General features: G+C 43.4%; 1 protein-coding gene and 1 pseudogene across 11 annotated transcripts in view; one reads left to right on the top strand and one right to left on the bottom strand.

The window, feature by feature from the left end:
• The window catches only part of BMAL2 (basic helix-loop-helix ARNT like 2), a 122,524-nt gene that overhangs the window by 36,344 nt on the left and 62,474 nt on the right, over positions 1-23,706 (top strand). For all 11 annotated transcript variants that reach the window (XM_053554073.1, XM_053554069.1, XM_053554072.1 and 8 more), the window contains 5 exons: positions 2,212-2,369; positions 10,815-10,894; positions 12,918-13,010; positions 15,446-15,563; positions 16,352-16,492. In XM_053554073.1, the coding sequence (XP_053410048.1) occupies positions 2,212-2,369; positions 10,815-10,894; positions 12,918-13,010; positions 15,446-15,563; positions 16,352-16,492 (590 nt within the window). The remainder of the gene's footprint in view (positions 1-2,211; positions 2,370-10,814; positions 10,895-12,917; positions 13,011-15,445; positions 15,564-16,351; positions 16,493-23,706) is intronic.
• Positions 16,874-22,913, bottom strand: LOC128561045 (transcription factor 20-like; annotated as a pseudogene).

Genomic DNA, 23,706 nt, shown 5'->3' with positions numbered 1-23,706 from the left:
TTTCATTGTTACAGGGGTCGCGACCCACAGGTTGAGAACCGCTGTTCTTAACAGGCTTAGTCCCACTCTCATCTCCCTGCAGGTCCTGGGCTGTGGGAGAGAGAACGTCTCCCTCCTTCCTCGGCTTCCATTCCCGGGGTCAGGCGTCTCTGTCCATGGCTACTGTCTGTGCTCACGGGTGATGCTGGTAGAAAGAAGAGGTGACCATTCTAGAAAGAATATAACTGCAACATCCTTTTAATCATGCAACTTTAATCTAATTGCTCATGGATACACCAAAGTTTGAGTAGAGAACTCAATTTTGTGTAAATACACACGAATTTGAATCCATCCTGTTCTCCCAGAGGTGCATACCTTAGTCCAGCAGTGCCTTTGCCAGGGTGGCTGGTTAGGGAGGGGAGTGTTAGCTCCCTGGGTCTCCCACACACACATACTCTTTATCTGGAAAAGGGACATTTTCTTTCATCTAATTAAAGTCTATGAAAACAGATCAGGGCAAGTTTCCCGTTTATCATTGTTTCCTGTCAGATTGACCTCCTAGGCTCTTCTTAGGTAGAAATTCTGGAGCTGCTGTGATCTGAGCATCACAGGAGAGAGACACGTTTACAGCAAAGTGTGAGAAGTACAACCGCATACTTCTTGAAATCTCAGACATTTTTCCTCTACGTTTTTTCTTCTGTGGACATGTCTTGTCTTCAGGGTCAACTTCCTACTAATTGGCAGCATTTCTTCCCCTAGGGATGCATTAAATAATTAGTGCATCTTACAATTGATGGCATCTTAGATTTGTTGAAATGTGGTAGTGGTAAAAGAAAAAAGGTACTGGTGCAGCTTACAGAGGGGAGTGCTGAATCACGCAGTCATCAGAGAACGCTTCCCAAGAGAGCATAGGCAGTCCTTGAGTTTCAAACACCTGACTTACATGTAACTTGCTTTTAGGAACAGAGTTACAAACATCTGACTGATGTATGATTCACACTTACAAACAGGAGCTAATATAGGCCGTGCCTGCGTTACAAACACCTGGCTGACATAGCACTCATACTAATGGAGGCTATTACAGGCAGTAGGTAAATGTTCCAATTTATATACAAATTCAATTTGAGAAACAATCCATAGAAACTATCTCATTCGTAACCCAGGCACTGCCTATAACTGAGCTGGGTTTTGGAGTAAGAATAGGAATAGGATTTTCCAAGAATACATAAAGAAAGGACTTTCTGAGCCTAGAAACGATCAAGGCACTGAGATGCGAGAGAACAGGGCATGTGTGAGGAGGGAGCTGTCGGGACCTGGAGAGATAAAGGCCCGAGCCAGGTCTCGGAGAGCCGTGGCCCGTGGTGAGGGAGTCTCGCCATTCCTCGTGGAAATGCAGTGGAGCAATTTTCTGCGATGGGATGAGATGGTTTGACTTGTGTTAGAATGATAATTCTAGAAGTTGTAGGGTAGACTGTGAAAGGAAGACACCAGAAAGAGCATCTGCTTAAAAGGCTTTTGGGTGATGCAGTGGGGGGCCCAGCTTGAAGCAGGGATTATAAGAACTAGAATCTGCAGTTCTAGGTTTCTAGAATTAGATCTAGAATTCAACAGAATGTGCTGCGGCAGGGTCAATGTCAGCGAGGCAGGGATCAGAGAGGGGTGGTGTGAGAGGTTAACGATGTTTGCTGCCCTGGTGCAGCAGGGCAGGGCTTGGTGGGGGTTGATTTGCAGGTGGAGTCTGTACCCTTTCAGGGATCTTGCTGCGAAAGGAAGGCATCTAGAGTTAGGGAAAGGGTAATTTTTCCAGAGAAAAGAAATGGGAGCACATTGGCAGACCCTGCATAAGGAGCTGTGAAGAACATGAGGTTAAGCTGCTGATAACTTTATACAACACTAGAGAGGAACTAGCTCAGAACAGAAGGGCACCCATCTCTTCCTCTAAGACTGGAGGGAGGTAAGGAAACCATCCTGGCTCTCAGACACATGGCTTTGTTCTAGAAGGCTTCAGGAGACAAGGCCTGGTAGGACTGATGAAGGGCAGTGAGTTTTAGGAGTGCAATTCCTGCTCCAATCACACTTTTCTCTTCCTGTGATGGCACCTGCAGGGCCCAGGTTGAGAGGAAGAGCAGTATGTGCTTGCTGGGCCCAGCCCTGCTCCGGTGAGCGAGCACCTCTTGGGGGACTGGGGTCTGTTGAACCTTATGCATAAAGGAGGTGCTTTTTCTCTTGCAGGGAAGCTCATAGCCAAACCGAAAAGCGGAGAAGAGATAAAATGAATAACCTGATTGAAGAACTGTCTGCGATGATTCCCCAGTGCAATCCCGTGGCACGTAAACTGGACAAACTCTCGGTCTTAAGAATGGCTGTTCAGTACCTGAAATCTTTAAAAGGTGAGTTCCAAGATGGCTTCACACTTGGGTTTGCGAAGTCTTCTCTGTAATCAAGATCTCTCAGAGGTTTATTTTGTTGTTACTGGCTGTAGAGATTCTGTACAAATATATTTTTCAGCTTTCCAGGCATTAGTTTTGATACTCGTCCATAGTCTGGGGAAGAATACTGTATCAGATATCAGAAATTTGGTCCTAAAGAAAGATTTATCTCAAGCTTACTATGTGACTGACCTTGGAAACTCTTCACATTCTTCTTTTCCCATGTGTAATACGAGGAGATTATGACATACCCTTCAGACTTCTCAGTACTTTAGAAGTTCTGAAGCAGGGGTGTCTAGCCACGGCCTGCGGGCTGCACGCAGCCCAACACCAAATCGTAAACTTACTTAAAATATCATGAGATTTTTGTGCATGTATTTTTTTTCTTTGGTGCAACTAGATTGTGCGGTCCTCAGACATGAACTTTGTGGACAATGTCCTGTCACAGTGTCCCATAAAAGAAACAAATGTTTGCGCTTGCTGTTTGTACGCGCCTGTGGTTTTGGTGGTATGTGGCTTCCAGTGTGTTGTCTTCCAAGCACAGACAATTGAATTGACACCATCAGACGTTACATGTGCTCATGGTGACTTGGCGAGGCAGCAGTTATCACTAATATTTCAACCTACCATTGCAACATTAGACGTTTAAGGTTATTTAGAAGTCGGGTAAGCATTCTTACTTGATGATTAAGGTGCTTCCACACCTGGGTGGTGCTTCTCACCTTATCTGCTGGGCTTTCCCATCGGTCCTCTGCTCCACCCTCCATCAGCAGCTAACACGTGGAAGGGCCCAAACCTTGCTGTCTGTTTTCCTGTCAATTAATTTTCATAATGAAAGGAAATATAGACCCTTATCTATTTTTTTTAAATCTTAGCATGGCTTCTACAACATCTCAAAAGAAAACAGAACCCCCAAAAAGGAAAATTGTAGCTGAAGGAAGATTGTTCAATAAAAAGTAGACAGATGACTACTTTTTTATGGAGGCAACTAGTAAGACATTTTGCTTAATTTGTAGGAAATTTGTGTGAGTTTTCAAAGACTATAATTTGAAAAGGCATGATATGCAAAAACAGGCTGCCATATTTGATGCATGTGAAGGATTGTGTTAAAAGGACAAAATAGCAGAACTGAAAAAGTTTCTTCTCAGCAAAAATGTTTTTTTTAAGTTACAACTTAGATTCCAATGTAAAAGCTAGTTTTAATAGCAAAAATGTCCTATTGGATAGCAAAACAATCAAAACCCTTTACTGATGGTCAGCTTATTAGGCAATGTATGGAAAGCATGGCAGATATAATTTGCCCTAAAAAAGAGGGGATATTTCTAAAATCAGTTTGTCTTACCAGACTGTATCCAGATGAATTGATGAAATTGGAAAATCTAGTGAAAGAAGTTTGGAGAGTAAAGCTGCTAATTTTAAATCTTATGCTTTGGTCATTGATGACAGCACCGATGATACAAACACGGCTCAATTTGCCATTTTTATTAGAGGTGTTAATGATGGATGTAAGGCACAGAAGAAATGGCTTCTTTAGTACTATTAAAATACACAGCTAAATCAAGAAATTTATATGAAGCAGTAAAGAATATGTGTTAATGTGATTTTCTTTGTCCATTGTTAATATACCTACTGTAGTTACTGCTGGTGCCCTGGTAGGTCAAAGAGAGGGACTTACCAAATTAATAGGAGACGATGCGATTGGTCCCCCAAACTCACATTTGATGAAGTATTGCATAATATGTCAAGAAAATTTATGTGCAAAAGCATTAAAAATGGGTAATGTCATGCAAAATCATCATAATCGACTGTGAATTTCGTAAAGGCCAAGGGATTAAATCATCCCTAGTTCCAGGAATTTCTTAAAAGTATGGTGCTGACTATGGTGACATAATTTACTTTTTGGAAGTAACCTGGCTGTGTTGAGGCCAAATGTTGAAAAGATTTTATGAGTTGCTGTATGTTATCAAGTCATTTATGGCATCAAAAACTAAATTTGTGTCAAAACTTGATGAAAACTAGCTTGTAGATTGAGCATTTTTGGTGGATTTAACTACTCATTTAAATGAGTTAAGCGTGTCTTCAAGGTGAAAACCAACTTATCAATACATTGTTTCAAATCATAACAGTTTCCAAATGAAACTGAAATTGTGGCAAGCTTAAATTAAGACAAACAGTTTCATGCATTTTGACATGTTGGCCAAACATAGTCCTGGGAACAGCAGAAAATATGTAGCCTTGCTTTTCAATTTAATACAGGAATTTGAGAACAGATTTTAAGATTTCTGAGAAAATTGGCTCAGGCCAAGGTGGGAGGATCCCTTGAGCTCAGGAATTCAAGACCAGCCTGAGTAAGCGAGTGAGACCTGCTCTCTACTGAAAGTAGAAAAAATTGGCCGGGCATTGTGATGGGCACCTGTCATCCCAGCTGTCTGGGTAGGAGGATCACTTGAATTTGGGGTTGCTATGAACTAGGCTGATGCCACAGAAAATGGAATGAGACTCTGTCTCCTCAAAAAAATATTTTTTCCATTATTTTCCTAGAAAATAATGAATATTTTAGTGCATTTATGATGCCATTGTCAGTTGACATCAATATTTTACCCGCCCATTTTCAAATGGAGTACATAGAGCTGCAATCTGATATTCAACTTAAAGAAAAAATTGGTCCTGTCTCTTTACTGGACTTTTATAGGTCCGATCTTCCCAGACGCAGATATCCTTTGCTTCACAACCATGTCGTAGTCATGTCATCACTTTTGGCAGTAACTATATTTTTGAGCAACTATTTAAAAGAATGAAGCACATTAAGAGTGCCCAGGGTGACAGCTTGAGGCCCTGTCTCAAAAAAAAAAAAAAAGAGTGAAATTAGAGCCAAAATGTCTGATGAGGACCTTGAAAACTCACTGAGTATTGCAGCTACTTCCATTGAACCAGATATTAATACATTAGTTCTCAAATACAACGTCAGATATCCCACTAATGTTAAGTTGTCCTGTTTTGTTTTACTTTTATAATAAAAAAAATAAAAAAAACTAAAGATGTTTTTATTACTTAGATATGTCCATTTTATATATTAGTGATCACAAACTTGGGAACTGTTCGTTGATTTTAAAAGACTCTTGGAATGGGCCGCTGCAAAATTAGGATTATGTGAGGACTTTTTTGGTTTTCTGTAGTGGTGGATATTACAAAAGTTATACATGGACTTTTTTTTTTCTCACTAGCTTTGGTTAGTGTTTGTGCAGGTAACTTGTGGCCCAAGACAACTCTTCTTTTAATGTGGTCCAGAGAAGCCAAGGGTTGGACACTCTTGTTCGAAAGCAACAGTATTATTATAATGTTCAGTTATTGCAGATTTCTATTCTTTGCAAAAAAACTGCTTAATTTCAGCAGTTTCTCTTAAAACTTCATTTAGAGTCATCAGTAGTGCCTTAAAATGCATAGTGCCTTAAAATGCATCGTGCCTTACTATTCTAAGGAATCTTCCATGTGTGAGATATTTGGGTAAGGGGGTCCACGCCCTGCCTGTGGGGCTGTGCATGATCATTTCTGACTTCAGCAGTTCCCCTACCTGAACTTGAATTTTAAATGGAAGTGTAATAATTGTGTATGGGTGTAGGCGGAGTAGAAATCTCATCTGGCTTGAAGGGTCTGGGTGTGGTGGCTCACACCTACAATCCTTGGACTTTGGGAGGCCAAGGCGAGATGATATAGCTCAATGCCAGGAGTTTAAGACCAGCCTGAAAAAGAAAAAGACAAAAACTAGAAAAATTGGCTGGGTGTGGTGCTGCATGCCTGGAGTCTCAGTTACTCCAGAGGCTGAGGCAGGAGGATCCCTTGAGCCCAGGAGCTTGAGGCTGCAGTGAGCGAGCAGGATGCTACTGTGCTGCAGCCTGGGCAACAGGGCAAGACCCTGGTCTCAGAAAAAGAAGAGAAAGTGAAAGAAAAACAGAAGTTATGTCTGGTTTTGGCATAGTCCCAGGCCACCTTGGGGGACAGTACTGGAAGTAGAATTGAGTTTTCAATTTACTAACGTTTGTGATGGAAATTTGTTTTGAGGAGGTAAGAGGTGGCAGAATAGCAGGCCAAGGACCCCAGAAGAAGTTCTGGAAATGAAAATTTGTGAAGACCTGAAAGATTGCAGTGGAGCTTGCTCAGAAGATATAAAAAGGGAATGAGCAAAGGATGCCCACGAGTGTTAGTTCAGGTCTCTAACACCACGTGCCAGGAAAGGAGGCTGTTCAGGGGAGTGGAAATTACGTGAGCATAACCCCAGGACTCTGCCGTGCGGAGTCAAGGTGCCTGCAGGAGAGCAAGGGTAACCTGCACTCCTGGAGCTTCCTCTTGGGGGTATGGCAGGAGAGCTTATTTTCCTAACAGTATATTGTGAAACAGCTTCTCTTTTACCCACAACTGGGGCTTGCATAAATTGTATGCAATATTTTCCTTAAATCCTTTAGCAGTGAAAATCTGCAGGCTCAACTGAGGTCATTGGATCGCAGCCCTAAAATTACCCAAGTGCTTTCACGTTAGCAGTGTTCTGGTTGGGGGCGGGGAGGAGAACCTGCAGGAAAAGCTATAAATCAGTCCATCAGTTCAACAAATGTCAACTGCTATCAGTACCTCTTGTCCTGTGCTGGGGATGTTGAGATGAATGAGGCAAGGTCTCTGCCCCCTTGCGAGGGACACAGGCCTGGGAAAAGCTCATTGGAACCTGATGTGACAATTGCCACGGCAGAGGTATGAGTGAGGCGAAGCTCAGCAGGGGGTCGGCACTGTCCAACCCGGAGAGGAATCTCCGCAACTGTGTGTAGATTTCACCATCGCCCTTCTGAGCAGACGTGTGGCGATCAAGTACCCCTCCACACAGCCGTCTGAGCTGATTTACACTGGCAGTCTCCCCAGCTTAATTTTGCAATGTGTGTTCCCCCCTCCCTTGCTTTAGGCCTGACCTGGAAATTTCTCTGCCTTGCTCAAAATAAGCTTACCCTGGCAAGCACTCAAGAGGCCCTGGCTTTGATCCCTTCCTCTGCTTCCTACCAGGCTGCTGTATAGCGGTAATACTAAGGGAGGTCCTCAAACTTTTTAAACAGGGGGCCAGTTCACTGTCCCTCAGACCGTTGGAGGGCTGGACTATACTTTAAAAAAAAACTATGAACAAATTCCTATGCACACTGCACATATCTTATTTTGAAGTAAAAAAACAAAATGGGAACAAATACAATCACACCACCACATGTGGCCCGTGGGCCATAGTTTGAGGACCCCCTGATCCAAGAAGTTATTTGGAAGACTTCTTTGAGGCCTAGAATAGAGTCCAAGAGAGGAGATTTTATTTTGCCTATGGCCAGGGTCTTAGGGAGTGCTATGAGTCTGAGAAAACTTTGTCAAATCATAGTAGGAGGTGTTTTTGATTTTCTGGTGCCCCCTGCCCAACCTCACCTTTTCACCACCACTGCTTATGTTTGGGCTGCAGATCCTTTCCAGGGTTAATTTTGGGTTAAAATATGTCAGAGTGTTTCCCCATTTTTCTCTCTCTTTTTTATTTATTTATTTTTATTGTTAAATCATAGCTGTGTACATTAGTGCAATCAAGGGGTACAATGTGCTGGTTTCATGTACCATTGGAAATATTCTCATCAAACCGTTCAACGTAGCCTTCATGGCATTTTCTTAGTTACTGTATGTAGGCATTTTATTCTGCATTTAGTAAGTTTCACCTGTACTCACTCTAAGATGCACCGTGGGTGTCCCCCACCTTTCTCTTGCAAGAGCAACTTTTCTTGCAGTCCTCAGAAGAGGGGATATGGGTTAAGGAAGTTTGGAGGATAGGAAGGAGGGAAAGTTGATTTGCCTCTGAATTGTCCCCCCCCCCCACCGCCGCCCCCGTACACCCATTCCCATGAATGTCTCCTCTGCTTGTCCCAGTTGGTGGATGCCCCCTTGAAAATGTAGTCTTAGCACTTCACTTTTACCCCTTTTGGGTCAAACTTTTACTTTGGTTATGACCTGACAATTCTTTATCATTTTGCCATCTTTTCAGTTGCTTTAGACTGGGACTTTCATTGTAATAGAACTTTGTGCTAAGGGCTTAAAGTGAGTTATTTCATTTATATTTTATGCATTTTTGTGTATCTCAGAACGGTAGTCTCCATATGATTGTTAAAGGGGTTTTCTTGCTGGAAAATCCCCCAGATCCATAAAAGTTTATTTAGAATTCCAGAATTACCCCATTGAGCGTAATTGATATGATCAAATTTAATAAGCTGAGAAATTATCAAAGTAAATGTAGTTTTCCCCTCTTATTTCCAAGAGGCACGCATACGTTCCAAGACCCCCAGTGGATGCCTGAAATCACAGGTAGCCCTGAGCCTTCTATATGCTACATTTTTTCCTGTATATACATACCTATGATAAAGTTTAGTTTATAAATTAGCCAAAGCAAGAAATTAACATTAGCTTAGAATAAAGTTAGATTAAAGAATAAGGCTCAGCACCTGTAGCTCAGCAGCTAGGGTGCCAGCCACATACACGGGAGGTGGTGGGTTTGAATCCAGCCCGGGCCTGCCAAACAACTACAAGCAAAAAATAGCCGGGCATTGTGGTGGGCACCTATAGTCTCAGCTACTCGGGAGGTTGAGGCAAGAGAATCACTTGAGCCCAGGAGTTTGAGGTTGCTGTGATTTGTGAAGCCACGAGGGCAACATAGACTCTGTCTCAGAAAAAATAAAGTAAAACAAGAATAAAGAACGATTTTAACAGTATACTTAATAAAAGTTATGTGAACGTGGGCTTTCTCAAAATATCTTACTGTGCTTTGCTCACCTATTTTCAGACTGTGGCTGGTCATGGGCAACTGAAAACACAGATAAGTGGGGACCACTGTATACGGACTCTCAAATGTTGTTGCATATATATTTTATTATAAGGCTTTCTTTTTATATATAGCTCTTACCCTGAACATTAAGTAGTTCTAAGAATTCATAATCTAAAAATAGGATATTTTAGAAATCGGTCTGGGCAAGTATTTTATGAGGAGGACCCCACGGGCAATTGAAGCAGCTTCAAAATACACTACTGGGACCTGATCAAACTAAAAAGCTTCTGCACAGCCAAAAACACAGTAATTAAAGGAAGCAGACTGCCCTCAGAATGGGAGAGGATATTTGCAGGTTACGTCTCCAACAAGGGTTTAATAACCAGAATCCACAGAGAACTCAAACGTATAAGCAAGAAAAGAACAAGTGATCCCATCGCAGGCTGGGCAAGGGACTTGAAGAGAAACTTCTCTGAAGAAGACAGGCGCACAGCCTACAGACATATGAAAAAATGCTCATCATCCTTAATCATCAGAGAAATGCACATCAAAACTACTTTGAGATATCATCTAACTACAGTAAGATTAGCCCATATCACAAAATCCCAAGACCAGAGATGTTGGTGTGGATGTGGAGAAAAGGGAACACTTCTACACTGCTGGTGGGAATGCAAATTAATACATTCCTTTTGGAAAGATGTTTGGCGAACACTTAGAGATCTAAAAATAGACCTGCCATTTGATCCTATAATTCCTCTACTAGGTATATACCCAGAAGACCAAAAGTCACATTATAACAAAGATATTTGTACCAGAATGTTTATTGCAGCCCAATTCATAATTGCTAAGTCATGGAAAAAGCCCAAGTACCCATTGATCTACGAATGGATTAATAAACTGTGGTATATGTATACCATGGAATATTATGCAGCCTTAAAGAAAGATGGAGACTTTACCTCTTTCATGTTTACATGGACGGAGCTGGAACATATTCTTCTTAGTAAAGTATCTCAAGAATGGAAGAAAGAGTATCCAATGTACTCAGCCCTACTATGAAACTAATTTATGGGTTCCATATGAAAGCTACCCAGTTATAACCTAAGAATAGGGGGAAGGGGGAGAGGAAGGGGAGCGGGGAGGATGGGTGGAGAGAGGGTGATTGGTGGGAGTACACCTGCGGTGCATCTTACAAGGGTACATGTGAAACTTAGTAAATGTAGAATATAAATGTCTTAACACAATAACTAAGAAAATGCCAGGAAGGCGATGTTAACCAGTGTGATGAAAATGTGTCAAACGGTCTATAAAACCAGTGCATGGTGCCCCATGATCGCATGAATGTACACAGCTATGATTTAATAATAATAATAAAAATCTAATGTCAAAAATAAATAAAAATAGGGTATTTTAATCTAATAATAAAGATAATGATTACAGAAGACTCTTAGAATGTGCTAAAAGAGAGAATACCAGAGAAAACCATTGTCCTCGTGGTCTTTGTTGGCAGCAGCAGCAGCAGCGTTACTGAGCACTTACCACATCACTCTCTCTATCGTACTCTCAGTAACTTTTGACTTGTTTCTTTTTAGGCATGACAGATTCTTATGTAGGAGATAATTATAGACCTTCATTTATTCAGGATAATGAGCTCAGACACTTAATCCTTAAAGTAAGTAAAGGTATATTTGTCTATATTGTATACGTGCTTTCATTTTTTTGCATAGGAAACAGATTTCTTTCAATTTGCTCCCTGTTATGAACACACAGGACTTTATCTTATACCATATTGCCTTTGATATAGAAATTTAAAATGTAGATATAGCCATGTCTTACTAGTTTGGGCAAATGAACATAGAGTAAAAGATGGGCACTTTCCAAAAGGTGGAGCAAAGCTTTTCTTTGTACTCCCTAATGCCCTCACCTCTCATACCACGTGATTTATTCCCCACTGTTTATTCCTTCAAAGCCATCTACCTGGTGTCCTGTCCCTTCTGGGTTCTGGTCTCTGCAGAAGCCAGCCACTGCTTACTTATTGAGTTGTTAGGGAATGCTTTGACATTTCTGTCCCCATCACTTCATATGCGTGGCTTTTCAGATTCTCTAGTCTAGAGATTTATTTGTTGTGGAAAATATGATCATGCAGCTCGGCGCCAGCCCCATACACCGAGGTTGGCGGATTTGAACCCAGCCTAGGCCAGCTGAGCAGCAGTGACAGCAGCAACAGAAAAATAGCTGGGCGTTGTGGTGGGCGCCTGTAGTCCCAGCTACTTGGGAGGCTGAGGCAAGAGAATTGCTTACGCCCAAGCATTTGAGGTTGCTGTGAGCTGTGACGCTACGGCACTCTACTGGGGGCAACATAGTGAGACTCTGTCTCAAAAAAAAAAAAAAAAATCATGTAATTGGTCACATTTTGATAAATATGGCTTATCCTGCCCCCAGGAGGTGACAAGTGTCTTGATTGCCTGGTGTGTGATATACTGGGCTTTAAGCCATAGCCTCATTAAATAGAAATATTCTTCATATACGTCTTTGTCCATTTTTCTTTTAATTTTTTAAAATGCCACTCTTTTATCTGAACAGCTTAATTTAAATATAGTATTCCTGGCAGGAATATAAAGGATATTTTGCAGATTAAAAGAAAAAGGATTTTTAAAGATAGCAAAATACATGGTATGCTTTTAAAGCTTTCTCACCAATCTTTCTATTTTTTTTGTAGAGACAGAGTCTTACTTTATGGCCCTCGGTAGAGTGCAGTGGCCTCACACAGCTCACAGCAACCTCCAACTCCTGGGCTTAAGCGATTCTCTTGCTTCAGCCTCCCAAGCAGCTGGGACTACAGGCGCCCGCCACAACGCCCGGCTATTTTTTGGTTGCAGTTTGGCCGGGGCCGGGTTTGAACCCGCCACCCTTGGTATATGAGGCTGGCGCCTTACCGACTGACCCACAGGCACCACCTCTCACCAGTCTTTCAATGCTCATTGTAGTCATTACTCCATATAACCTTGGTTCTGCCATCATAAAACAATCTACCTAATTCACCTCATGTTTCCAGTTAGTAAAATGGAGTCCAAGGAAATGGGAGGTAGAGTGCCAGACTCATTCTGTGTGCCCGTGTGTGTCTACTTGCACGTGGATTGCTTCTCTGGGAATTTACTAGGTGGACCTTATGGGAGTAACTGATATTTTAACATTGTAAAAATTTTGTTTAGAGTGATACCTTATCCTTATTCTAAAGATGTCCAGGAAGTAGTTTTCAGCACTTTTAGTCCGCACATTCCTTCCATCTCAGCATATCCATGGGCAATAGGAGTTATCCATATGTTTTGCTATCTTTACAAAGGTTCTGTGTGCTGTGTGGTAGAATTTGGTGAAGGTAATTTTCATGGTAACATTAGCAAATATCTCAACTAGATATTCTATGGCTAAACTTTCCTTGTCAAAAACGTTAGTTTTATACTGTGATTGAATTTGATATTCTTTATAAATCTTAAGAAAATTTCTTGAAATTAATTTTATTATATAAATCTTAAGAAAATTTCTTACAATTAATTTTACTAGTACTATGAACAACTACTCTATTACTTTTATTGTCACAATAACATCCTCAAAATCTAAATATGTGTGTGTGTGTGTGTGTGAGAGAGGGACAGAAGGTATTTTAAAGTATTCACTTTTCTTTTTTTAAATCCTAGACTGCAGAAGGCTTCCTATTTGTGGTTGGATGTGAAAGAGGAAAAATTCTCTTCGTTTCTAAGTCAGTCTCCAAAACACTTAATTATGATCAGGTATTGAAAACTGAGGATATTTTCCACACAGTGTTTAATTTTTGGAACAAACACATATTTTGAAGCTGATTTTCTGAACTCTTCCGGTGGGGACGCTGCATCAGGTTCTGCAGAGTTCAAATTCCAAGGGAGATGGGACGATGTATGGAAAGAACTTGGACTTTTATCCCTGACATCAGTGTTCACTTCCTGAGCTTCAGCAAGTTATTTACTGGGCCTCATCTTCTTGTTATGTAAAAAGTGGAAATGATGATTATACTTCTCTCTTGAGATGCAAAGGCTAAATAAGGAATTGTGTTTGAGAGTTCCTGAAAAGTGTTAGTTGCCCTTCTCTGTTCCCTCCAAGAGCCAGTATTATTGTTTATTAAATTATATGAATTTGGCTGGGCGCCGTGGCTCACACCTGTAATCCCAACACTCTCGGAGGCCAATGCAGGTGGATCACCTGAGTTCAAGACCAGCCTGAGCGATAGTGAGACCCAGTTTCTACTAAAAATAGAAAAACTCAGGCCAGGGGATCGCTTGAGCCCAAGAACTTGTAGTTGCTGTGAGCTATAAAGTCACAGCACTCTAGTCAGGGTGCCAGAGTGAGACTCTGTCTCAAAAAAAAAAAAAAAAATTATATGAATTGCATAAAAGCTTTTAATCTAACCTCTGACAACACTCTGTGAAATACACTTTTTAACTAGTTATGTAATTACTTACTGAACACCACCTAATTTAAACTAGCTACTCAAAAATTGTAGCATTGAAATAAAATAAACTAGTAGTAGAAATGAGATAGATCACAGCTTTGATTGTGAGTAACTCTCATGAGCTTCAGCCTATTTTCAAGTTTGGGGCATATATAAGGCATTCATAGATAATGAGTTAAATAACAGAGAAAGAGGTATTAGGAGCTTATATACAGAAGGATCGAATACCAGTGAATCGTAATGAATCATGCTGCTGGTAATAGCTGGGGAAGCAAGACTTGATTATTCTGTCTTTTAATTGGAGATGGAAAAGACTATACACACACACACACACACACACAGCTGACAATTCAGAGTAGCACTTAGGTTCCAAATCAGTGATGTAGCATTAGTGATTGCGCACTGACTTTGCATATCTGTTTAAGAAACTCACAGGTTGCTTAGGAGGATGTTGAGATTTGTATAAATAGGGTCTCATCCTCAGCTTTTTAGATTCAGAAACCTGATTTGCTCTAGAGAATTCAGGATATAGAGTTATATTAACCAAACATAGAATAGACTGATGCATAAATCTTTCTTTCTTAGGGACTAGTATTTTTTAGCAGGAACTATCTAACTGGCACATAGTCCAGGCTGTTTTGTACCAGCTTGTTCATTTGTTCTGTCTTCCATAGGAATGTCTACTTGGGTAATACAGGACTTCAGAAAGAAAAGGTGGTAATTGTGGGTCAGGCAGGCTTCATGTGTGAGGTAGAATGTCTGCTAGACTTGTCAGAAGGGAGTCTTTAAAATGAGTAGAGAAAGGAGCGAGACATTTCTGGCTGGGAAAGGGAAACTAGGGAGTCCAAGGAGTAAAAAGCAATTGGCTGGAGTGGCCAGGGAACTGAGTTTGTGGACACAGGTAATGAGTTCTGAGTGATGAGGCTGTGTAAGGAGTGCTCTGTATACTAGGAGAGGTGGAATGGGAAATCAAGAGGTATTCTGGGTTGGGTTTTGTTTTTTAATAGTATAGTAATTTCTTTAACAGTATGGTAAATCTCTGAGTCATATGGTAAAATCACAGGTGATCTGTGATTTTCATACTTTATTACAATTTAACATCTTTCCTTTTACCAAAGATAAAAAAGTTTAAAGTAAATCATAATCACTTAGAAGTAACATGTGAATTGGGGGATGTTAACAAGAGTAACAAGATTTAGCAGAATATCAGCGATTAGGTATTTGTATGCATATATGATGTGTGTATATCCAGGCATGGTTCTGTACGCATGTTACTTTTTTATATCCACAAGTGTCACCCTACTTTTCATACTGACCAAGTTAATTTTATTTAGTGTTGTAGATGCACCTTTGAGAAAAATCAACCTTTAACAAAAAGAGGAGGCTCGACACCTATGGCTCAAGTGGCTAAGGCACCAGCCACAAACACCTGAGCTGGCAGGTTTAAATCCAGCCCGGGCCCGCCAAACAACAAGGACGGCTGCAACCAAAAAATAGCCAGGTGTTGTGGCGGGCGCCTGTAGTCCCAGCTATTGGGAGGCAGAGGCAAGAGAATCGCTTGAGCCTAGGAGTTGGAGGTTGCTGTGAGCTGTCATGCGATGGCACTCTACCCAGGGTGACAGCTTGAGGCTCTGTCTCAAAAAAAAAAAAAAAAAGAGGATATCAAATCATATGTCTGTTATCAGGAAATGTAGAAAAAGTATAGTATTGATTTTAAAGGAATCTCTATCTTGTGAATAGGCTAGTTTGACTGGACAAAGCTTATTTGACTTCTTACACCCAAAAGATGTTGCCAAAGTAAAGGAACAACTTTCTTCTTCTGATATTTCACCAAGAGAGAAGCTTATAGATGCCAAAAGTAAGTGTTTAGCATGCTTATCATTTGATGTAAATGTAATTATTACCTAATAGTAGTGTTTTTATAACAGCTAATTCAAGTTTTATCAAGAGAATTATTTAGTATACTTTGTATGTTACCCTCAGAGTTAAAAAAAAATACATACAGCTATATAGAGAATTTCTATGTTCATACAGACATAAGAATGAATATGTTGATATGAAGATGCTTTGGGGGGAGAAGTATGATTGCTTCATATTGCTATATTGCATATGGGAATAGAATCTTTCCAAGAAAATATTTCACGTAAAAAATTGCTTAGGTTTCCATTGCTTAGCTGTATGCTGAGAGACAGTTCTCTCTCTCACGTGGGGCAGGTCTCCTTTCTTTTGTGGGTTATGATTGTGCCTGGGAAGTATAAGAAGTCTTTATCTTCTCTGAAAATATTTATTTTCTCTTAACATGCTTAGTGCCAAATGATTATTATAAAAATAATGATGTGCTATGCCATTGATTACTGTCATAGCTGAGGTTTTTTCACTTAATTTTTATTTCATTTCATTCAAAATAATTTTGAAATAATTCAAATATCTACCCTCTGGGGGAAAAAATAAAGATACACTGCAAGTGTTTATAAGTTATCAAAATGTGATTGCTCGACCAATACATATTTTGGTGTGTTCACCATTGTTTTAAATAACCATTTCTTTTTTCAATAATCATCAGAAAATATTAGGAGATAAATTACAAAGGTTTTTGACAATATTCTTCTCCACCTAATCTCTTGTCCTCCTCTGCTGTGAAAACAGGTTTGCAAGTTCATAGTCATTTCCGCACTGGAAGGATGCACATGTACTCTGGCTCAAGACGATCCTTTTTCTGTCGGATAAAGAGCTGTAAAATCTCTGTCAAAGAAGAGCATGAGTGCTTCCCCAACTCAAAGAAGAAAGGTATCATTTTGAAATGTCAAATGACTTAAAACATGGATATGAAATTAGCATCCTAAATATTTATGATGCAGAAAAAATAAAATATATGATCACAGCAAAAAGGATTTGTCAGGATAATAGGACATTAATCAACACCTTTGTTTTGTGTTTTTTTTTAGGCAGAGTCTTACTCTGTCTCCCTGGGTAGAGTGCTGTGGTGTCATAGCTCCCAACACCCTTAGTCTCTTGGGGTCAAAGGATACTCTTGTCTCAGCCTCCTGGGTAGCTGGGACTATAGGTGCCCACCACAATGCCCAGCAATTTTAATTTTATTTATTTGGTTTTTTTTAGATTTTTACATATATATATTTTATCCCTCCCTTTTAATCCCTCCACCCATCCTCATCCTCCCACACATCCCCCATCCCCCCACATTGTCACTATGGAGATGGTGTCCATGGAAAGAGCCATTTAATAACGATATTGTGGGTCCTTCTTCCTTGTGGTGTCACTGGTTTGAGTGTGACGTGAGAGCTTAGGAAGAAGTTCTGGCATGAGTGGGCACGTGGAGCGGAACAGGACGGGGCTGCAGGTAGGACCGTTTCCAACTCGGGGGCCACCATCTTTTCATCTCCACAGTCTCACCCGTGCTCGCTGTCCCCTCCATCCCACGAGCACACACCTCCCTCACCCCCGCTCCCACTGCTCTGTGCTGAGGCTGCCTTTCGAGGTCTTGTTCTGCAATGGGGGGGAGAGGGCACGGCAGGGGAGGCTTGTGCTTGGGGCACCTCACCGAGAAGTTCTCTTCCTGGAGCAAACAGTCTGCGTCAGTGGCACACGGGTAATGGTATCGGAAGGAGCAGCCTTTGTTATAGCAGCCCAAGGTGGCGCCTGTCTCCTGGCAGTGGGAACATTTCATTTCTCTGGCTATTTCCAGAGCTTCCTGCAGGCCATAGAGCCTGCCACAAACCAGGTAGATTCCATTGGCCCAGAGAATACAGCCCTCATGGACCCAAAATTCATTGCTGTCAAGAGGTAGTTCAGGGATTTGTAACTGCAGCTCGGGGCCACCTTCGGAAGTGGTGGGCACAGAGGGCTCTGAGTCCAAAGCAGTCTTTCCTCTGCTGCCCTCAGTGGCTGCTTTTTTACAAGGGCACCCCCTGGACAAGGACCAGGGGCCTCTGCCACAGTCTTCTGAGCGGTGGCGCCGCTGAAACCTGGGGTGTGTGGCCAGGCTCCTCTGCTCCTTCTGGTGCTGCTGTTTCTCTTCCTCCTCAGTGTCCGTCTTGGAGCCATTAGTAGCCCTTTTGTGCCATACCTTAACTTTGCTCTGCATTTCCGAGGCTCTCTTAAGAGGCGGATTCTTTGGGAGAGTGGCTGCATAATCTTCAGAATAAAAAGGTCCAAAAAGGTCACCCATATTCCGGTAATTGGCCCACTTGCCACACAGACAGCAAACCAGGTGCCCCATAACAGAAGACTCTGTCACAACAGGTCCCTGCAGCATGAAGGATGAAGCTGGGATTGTCTTGCTTTCGGTGCTGCTGGGTGGAGGGGTCAGTGACCTCTGACCCTTCCGACCCCTCACCAGTTTGGTTTGTTCTTCTGCATTGATGACTGTACAAATGGCTCCAAGGTCACACTTATTTACTACATGAATATAAGGCGAAAAAGACTTGTTCTTGGCATCCGTTTTATCCAGCAGCTGGGTGGCGTACTTGAGTTTGATCTCTGGTTCTTGGAGTTCTACAATGGGAACTGCTCGCTTGGTTTTCCGCTTCCTTGGCTGGGCCCCAGGCTTTCTTCTTTCCCTCCTTTGCCTCTGCTTTTTTGGCTTTGGCTCTCCATCTGCAGAACCTTCTGGTATTTGAGGGGGCTGAGGGGGTGGAGGCGGCGGCTGCTCTTGTTTCTTTTGCTTATTCATACTACCATTGGGTCTGCCCTTCTTTCCTGATGGGAAATATCCCTTTGCGGGGAAACCCTCTTGTTCAGGTGAAATTGTAACTGTCTCTTTCTCTGCAGCCTGGGGTTTGCCTCAGGGGCCAGGATGCCCACTGGAGGTACATTCTTTGAGTCAGGAAAGATTAAAGGTGCTGCTCCACCCAAGGAACCATCTGGTCTCCCTTGGTTACTACCAGGCTTTTGTGAGGTTGCAGATGACACACCACCAGGGGGTTCCTTTCCAGTAGTAACTGTTTCTGGATGTGTTTCTGACTTTACTTTGTCATCCCCCCTGCTACGCCACTCTTCTGAAGACCTCGGAAGAGGTTTCTCAGCGTTCAGTTCTTGGTTTGTTAGACCAGCTAGGTCAGATACTACCTCACCGTTTTTCTTCTCCATCTCAGCATCCTAACAGCAAAGCTCCCACCTTCTGGAGGACCACTCTTTAAAGACAGGATGTCATCAAGTGTAACTGTGTCTCCCCCAGCCTCCGCACTGTTGGAGGATGCACTCACTCCTCCTCATATTTGGGGACGCGATCTTCTGAACTATAGCTTCCCATTCCAATCCTCGCCCTTTCCGTGGGGGCAGTATTTTGGTTTTAGTAGGGCTTTTGAAGGTAACAGCAGGGCAGTTTCTATTATCTGGACTTGGAAAGTCCTTGGAGGAATCTCTGTTAGGGACAGACTTGTATCCTGACTGTGGGAGAGGTGGGCATAGGATTTGAATGACTTCTCGGAGCCTTATTTTGATGAGTGAAGGAGGCGCCCCCTATCAGTGTTGTTGTTCTTTATATCTTGTGACTGTCTCTTACTGGGAATCGGAGAGATGAAAGAACGGACACGCCTCCTCGTGATTAAGGGGTTTTGAGAAGAATGATCCTCTTGGCCTGGAAGCCTTCGCATAACATTACTGGGTTTGGAGGACTGTATAGACTCAGGCCATGTTCAGAGCCTCATGGGGTGGCCCATACCTTTTCTGACTGGACATTCCTAGAGGACCACTGCTTATAGCTGGAGAAGTTTGCCGAGAAAGATCCCAACAAGATTCCTGTTGTAACTTCTGGGAGCTATGCTTTAATTCCATGCTTTTGTTAGGCAGACTGTCCCTTGACATGAGGCAGCGCCCCGCCTCCCGAGTGCTGGGGTCATGGTAAGTCCCCACCAGTGGGCCATACATCATACCATCTTTGTCATTTTTCAGAGGGCTCCGTACTCTGTCAAGAAACTGCTGTTGCCTTGGGCTCTTCCGGAGCCCCTCCTGCCTGTGCCGCGCTGCCGCAAGTGCTGCTCCAGTCTTTATAGTCCTCTTGCTGTTGTTGGTACATCTGTCTCTTCTAATGGAGCTGAGAATTCAAACCTGCATTAGGGTCCCTGTAAGCATGAGCCCGAGTGTTAGTGTGATAGGCAGAAGCCAGGCTTTCTGAGTTGGGAGAAAAGGGAGTGTCTAAGGAACTCCTGTTTGCCCACTCTGGAAAGGTCATATGCGGATGCATGTGATGAGGGTCTCCCCCTGGGCCTCTGCTCCTCCCAGGAGACATCTTCAACTTTTCTGCAAAGTCATGATACTGAGAAGGGGACCAAACCCTCTTGACCACCAACTCTGCCAGGGACCCGCAGTGTGGATCTGCTGTCTTGTGGGCCATAGTCTGAAAGGGAATCATGGTCTGCTGCTCCAGGGCTGGCGTTACCACAGTAAGACTCATGCTTGATGCTAGCAGGATGGCAGTGGTCTCCACATTTCTTGCTGTTGAAACTAGCTTGTGATTTGGATTGTTCAAAGTCTTCCTCTTTTATCTGCCCACTCTGGGATTTCAGCTTTGTTTCCATGGACACCAACCCACTTGGAAGAATGACCAACTGACTTAAACTTGGGTTGAGACGTTCATCCCTCCCAATCCTGGTGTCGGTACCTATGTGTCCTAGTGAGTGAGCCCCCGGGTCCCTGACAGTCTGTCTTAGTGGAGAAATATCACAGATCACTGATCATCTTTCAGAGAGGGAACCCCCAGGCTCATGAGGTTCTATTTCAAACTTTCTGGAAATTGGACAGTCAGCCAAATTTCATTTGGCTTTATTTCAGAAGCCATGCTTCTTGATTTCCTTTCCCGGGGGCCCCAGTGTGGGTTTTCTAAGAGAGACCCAATGCTTTTGTTCAGAAGGCCCCTGCTAGCTAATTCATTGGTTTGACTCACTGAGACAGTGGACCTTGTGGTTCCTTCTAGGCCACTGGTCATCCCCTGATGCTCCTGAGCACTGCTGGACTATCTCTTGCAGGGTGGTGATGGTAATGGTGGAGCACTTCTTGAAGGAAGCTTGGGAACTTCTCATTTTTACCCTTTCGTTTTCCATGGCCAGTGAAATCCCCCTTTTCTTGCCCTGTAGGATACTGAGGAAAGCCACTGACATTTCGTGGCACAGCTGACCCCAAACTATCTTTGTAACTATAGCGCAGGCTTGTAAAACCAGGCCGACTGTGGAGTGGCCACTCTGGCCATTTCCCTCTTCATTATGGTTGGAGTTGTTCTCTCCGTTCTTATTTCCTTTGCTCCCTCCTCCTGGAGGCTCTGCCTGTGGAAGTGATGTGTAGCCGGCTTCCTTTGCCCCACCGTTGCTAGGTGGCCTTTGAGTGGCTGCAGGATCATCTTCTTGGGAGCCTTTATCTTGTCCACCAGGCTTTTCTACCTGACTTGTCATGGCTTCTCGGGAGACAATCACCCCAACCGTCTTCTCATTGACTTTTGGGTTCCCCTCTGATGACAATGGCGTGTCCTTAGCACCTGGTGAGGTAGCCTCTTTTCTTGCTGTGGGTTCATTCTGAGCACCTGGTGCTGGGGAAGAGGCAGCTTTCTCTGAGGTTCCACTCTTATAGGTGGTGTCAGAACTAGTGCTCTGGCCACTCAACTGCTGCACTCTCTCACCTTGGTCCTCTGAACTGCTGGAGCAGCCCCCATCCAGTGACTCTGCCATAGGGGACTTCAGTTGTTCTTCAGGCTGTGAGGAGCCTTCAGAGTTTGTGCAGCTATCTGCTTTCTTAGAAGATGAGGGCCTCTTAGAGGTCGTCTTCTGAGGAGTCAGGGCATCAGAAAGTAACACGTGCTGGACAGTATTAGGAAGATTGGGCACTTGAGTACTCAAGGCAGTCAAACTCCTCAACCCAGGATCTGTCAGTCGCTTTTCTGGCACCCCCTTCTAGTCCAAACCCTTTGAAGCCTGCAGCGTGAGAATTAGACTGGGCAGCCTTGATGGGGTTGGACTGAGTTGTGGCATTAACTGTAAAATTCTGTTTCTAGAACCCATGGGCACACTGCCTTGCCCACACTGGAGATTCTCCCCACTCTGCATTAGAGGAGATGGGGTAGAGCTACAGCTTGGAGACTGAACCACAGAGGCAGCTGGAGAAGGGTTAGAAATGGGACTGAAGTTCTGGCACAACTGCATGGGGGACCTCACAGGAACCTCAGGCTGGCTATGCTGCCCCACCTGGCTTTGCACAGGCAGGTTGGTGGCAGCGTTGGGATGCTGCATCGCGTGCTGAGGGGGATGTTGGTGTTGCTGCTGCTGTTGCCCCTGCTGGGTTCCTTGTAGAATCTTTGCCTGTTCAAAATCCTTCATAGATTGAGGCTGATAGATCACTGTAATTCGACTATGTGCTGCAAGCCTGTGTGTCAGAACCCACTTTATGTCTTTCATCCTGAGATCCAGCATTCACACTGTAACTGCCATCATGGCTCTGTCCAGACTGAGTAAAACGCTCTGGTGAAGGGAAGGAAGAGGAGGAAGCAGAAGACTGGTAGAGTTGGCCAAACTGACGCACTCTTAGCTGGTAACCAGCAGCAGAGGATGGCGGAGTTGAGGGCCGCTGCATTGGCTGGAGATGGGACGAGCTGGCTGCTGGCTGCCCTGCAGCTTGTGGGTAGAGGCTGATGGGATTGATAAAGCTGTTGTCTCAACTGCTGTACTTGCTGCTGGCTAGAAGCCTGTTGTTGGTACTGAGCACTCCCTGGAGAGAAAGGCCCTATGTAATCCTGCTGATAATGGGAAACACCACCAAGAGCAGAGTGCTGTGCTTGAAATTGGCCCATGTGACCTTCACTCCCATACTGAATATTTTTAGTTTATTTATTTTTCCTGGCTATTTTTAGAGATGGATGTCTTGCTCTTGCTCAGCCTGGTCTTGAACTCCTGAGCTCAAGCAGTCCACCCACCTTGGCTTCCCAGAGTATTAGGATTAGAGGTGTGAGCCACCACACCCAGCCCTAACCCCGTATTAAGCAGATCCGACTATAACCACTTCCTGTACAACACGCCACGTGAGAGAATGCAGCAGCCACTGCAGCTCCCTTAATGTGGCTGAAATCTCTGTTGTGTTTGATGCAAGTTTTAAATTTAGTAGAGGCTAGAATGGTCAGGTTTTATAGTGTTTTACATTGGGTTACCAGATCGATTTGTCTTTCCTCCTGGGAGATGTTCCACACAGATCGTTTTAGCATTTCAGGCATGTTTGTGGTTCATGGCTGGCGTCCAGTGTAACCCTTTGCTTCTGGGAAACCCGATTTCACACTCTGTCCCTGTCCTACTGATTTTTAACTCCTCTTTCCTTTCCTCGCTACCCTAATCCCATTCTCTCTGCCACTTCTCCTCGTTTAATTCTCCCTCCTGACATGAATACATTCACCTAGCCTTCTCCATCTCAAACCCATACATCCACATTTGAACTCATTTCTATTCTGAAATTTGAAAATGCTTATCCAGGCTGAGCAGAAGCTCAAAACCTCCTTGCCAGCCCCCTTCTCCTGTAGTCTTATCCTCTACCCAGACTCATCACCATTTGAACTCCCTCTAAATGTTCAGCAGAATTTAGGTGTGCTAGAGAAATACATTTTTAAGCTTAACTTTTAGACCAATGGTTCTCAGGCTTTTAGCCTGCATTGGAATAACTTGGAAGGATTTTAAAACCACTGATTGAGGACAGCGCCTGTGGCTCAGTGAGTGGGGAGCCAGCCCCATATACTGAGGGTGGCGGGTTCGAGCCCGGCCCCGGCCAAACTGCAACAAAAAAATAGCCGGGTGTTGTGGTGGGCGCCTCTAGTCTCAGCTACTCGGGAGGCTGAGGCAAGAGAATCACCTAAGCCCAAGAGCTGGAGGTTGACGCTGTGAGCTGTGACGCTAGGGCACTCTACTGAGGGTGACAACGTGAGACTCTATCTCAAAAAAAAAACACACACACACAAACACACACACACACAAAACCCCCCACTGATTGAATAAGTCTGAGGTGGGGTCTGAGAGTGC

This window comes from Nycticebus coucang, chromosome 12, assembly GCF_027406575.1.
Source record: "Nycticebus coucang isolate mNycCou1 chromosome 12, mNycCou1.pri, whole genome shotgun sequence".
NCBI lineage: Eukaryota > Metazoa > Chordata > Mammalia > Primates > Lorisidae > Nycticebus > Nycticebus coucang.
Note: the sequence above shows the minus strand (reverse complement) of the source record. Positions and strands in the feature narration are given on the sequence as shown.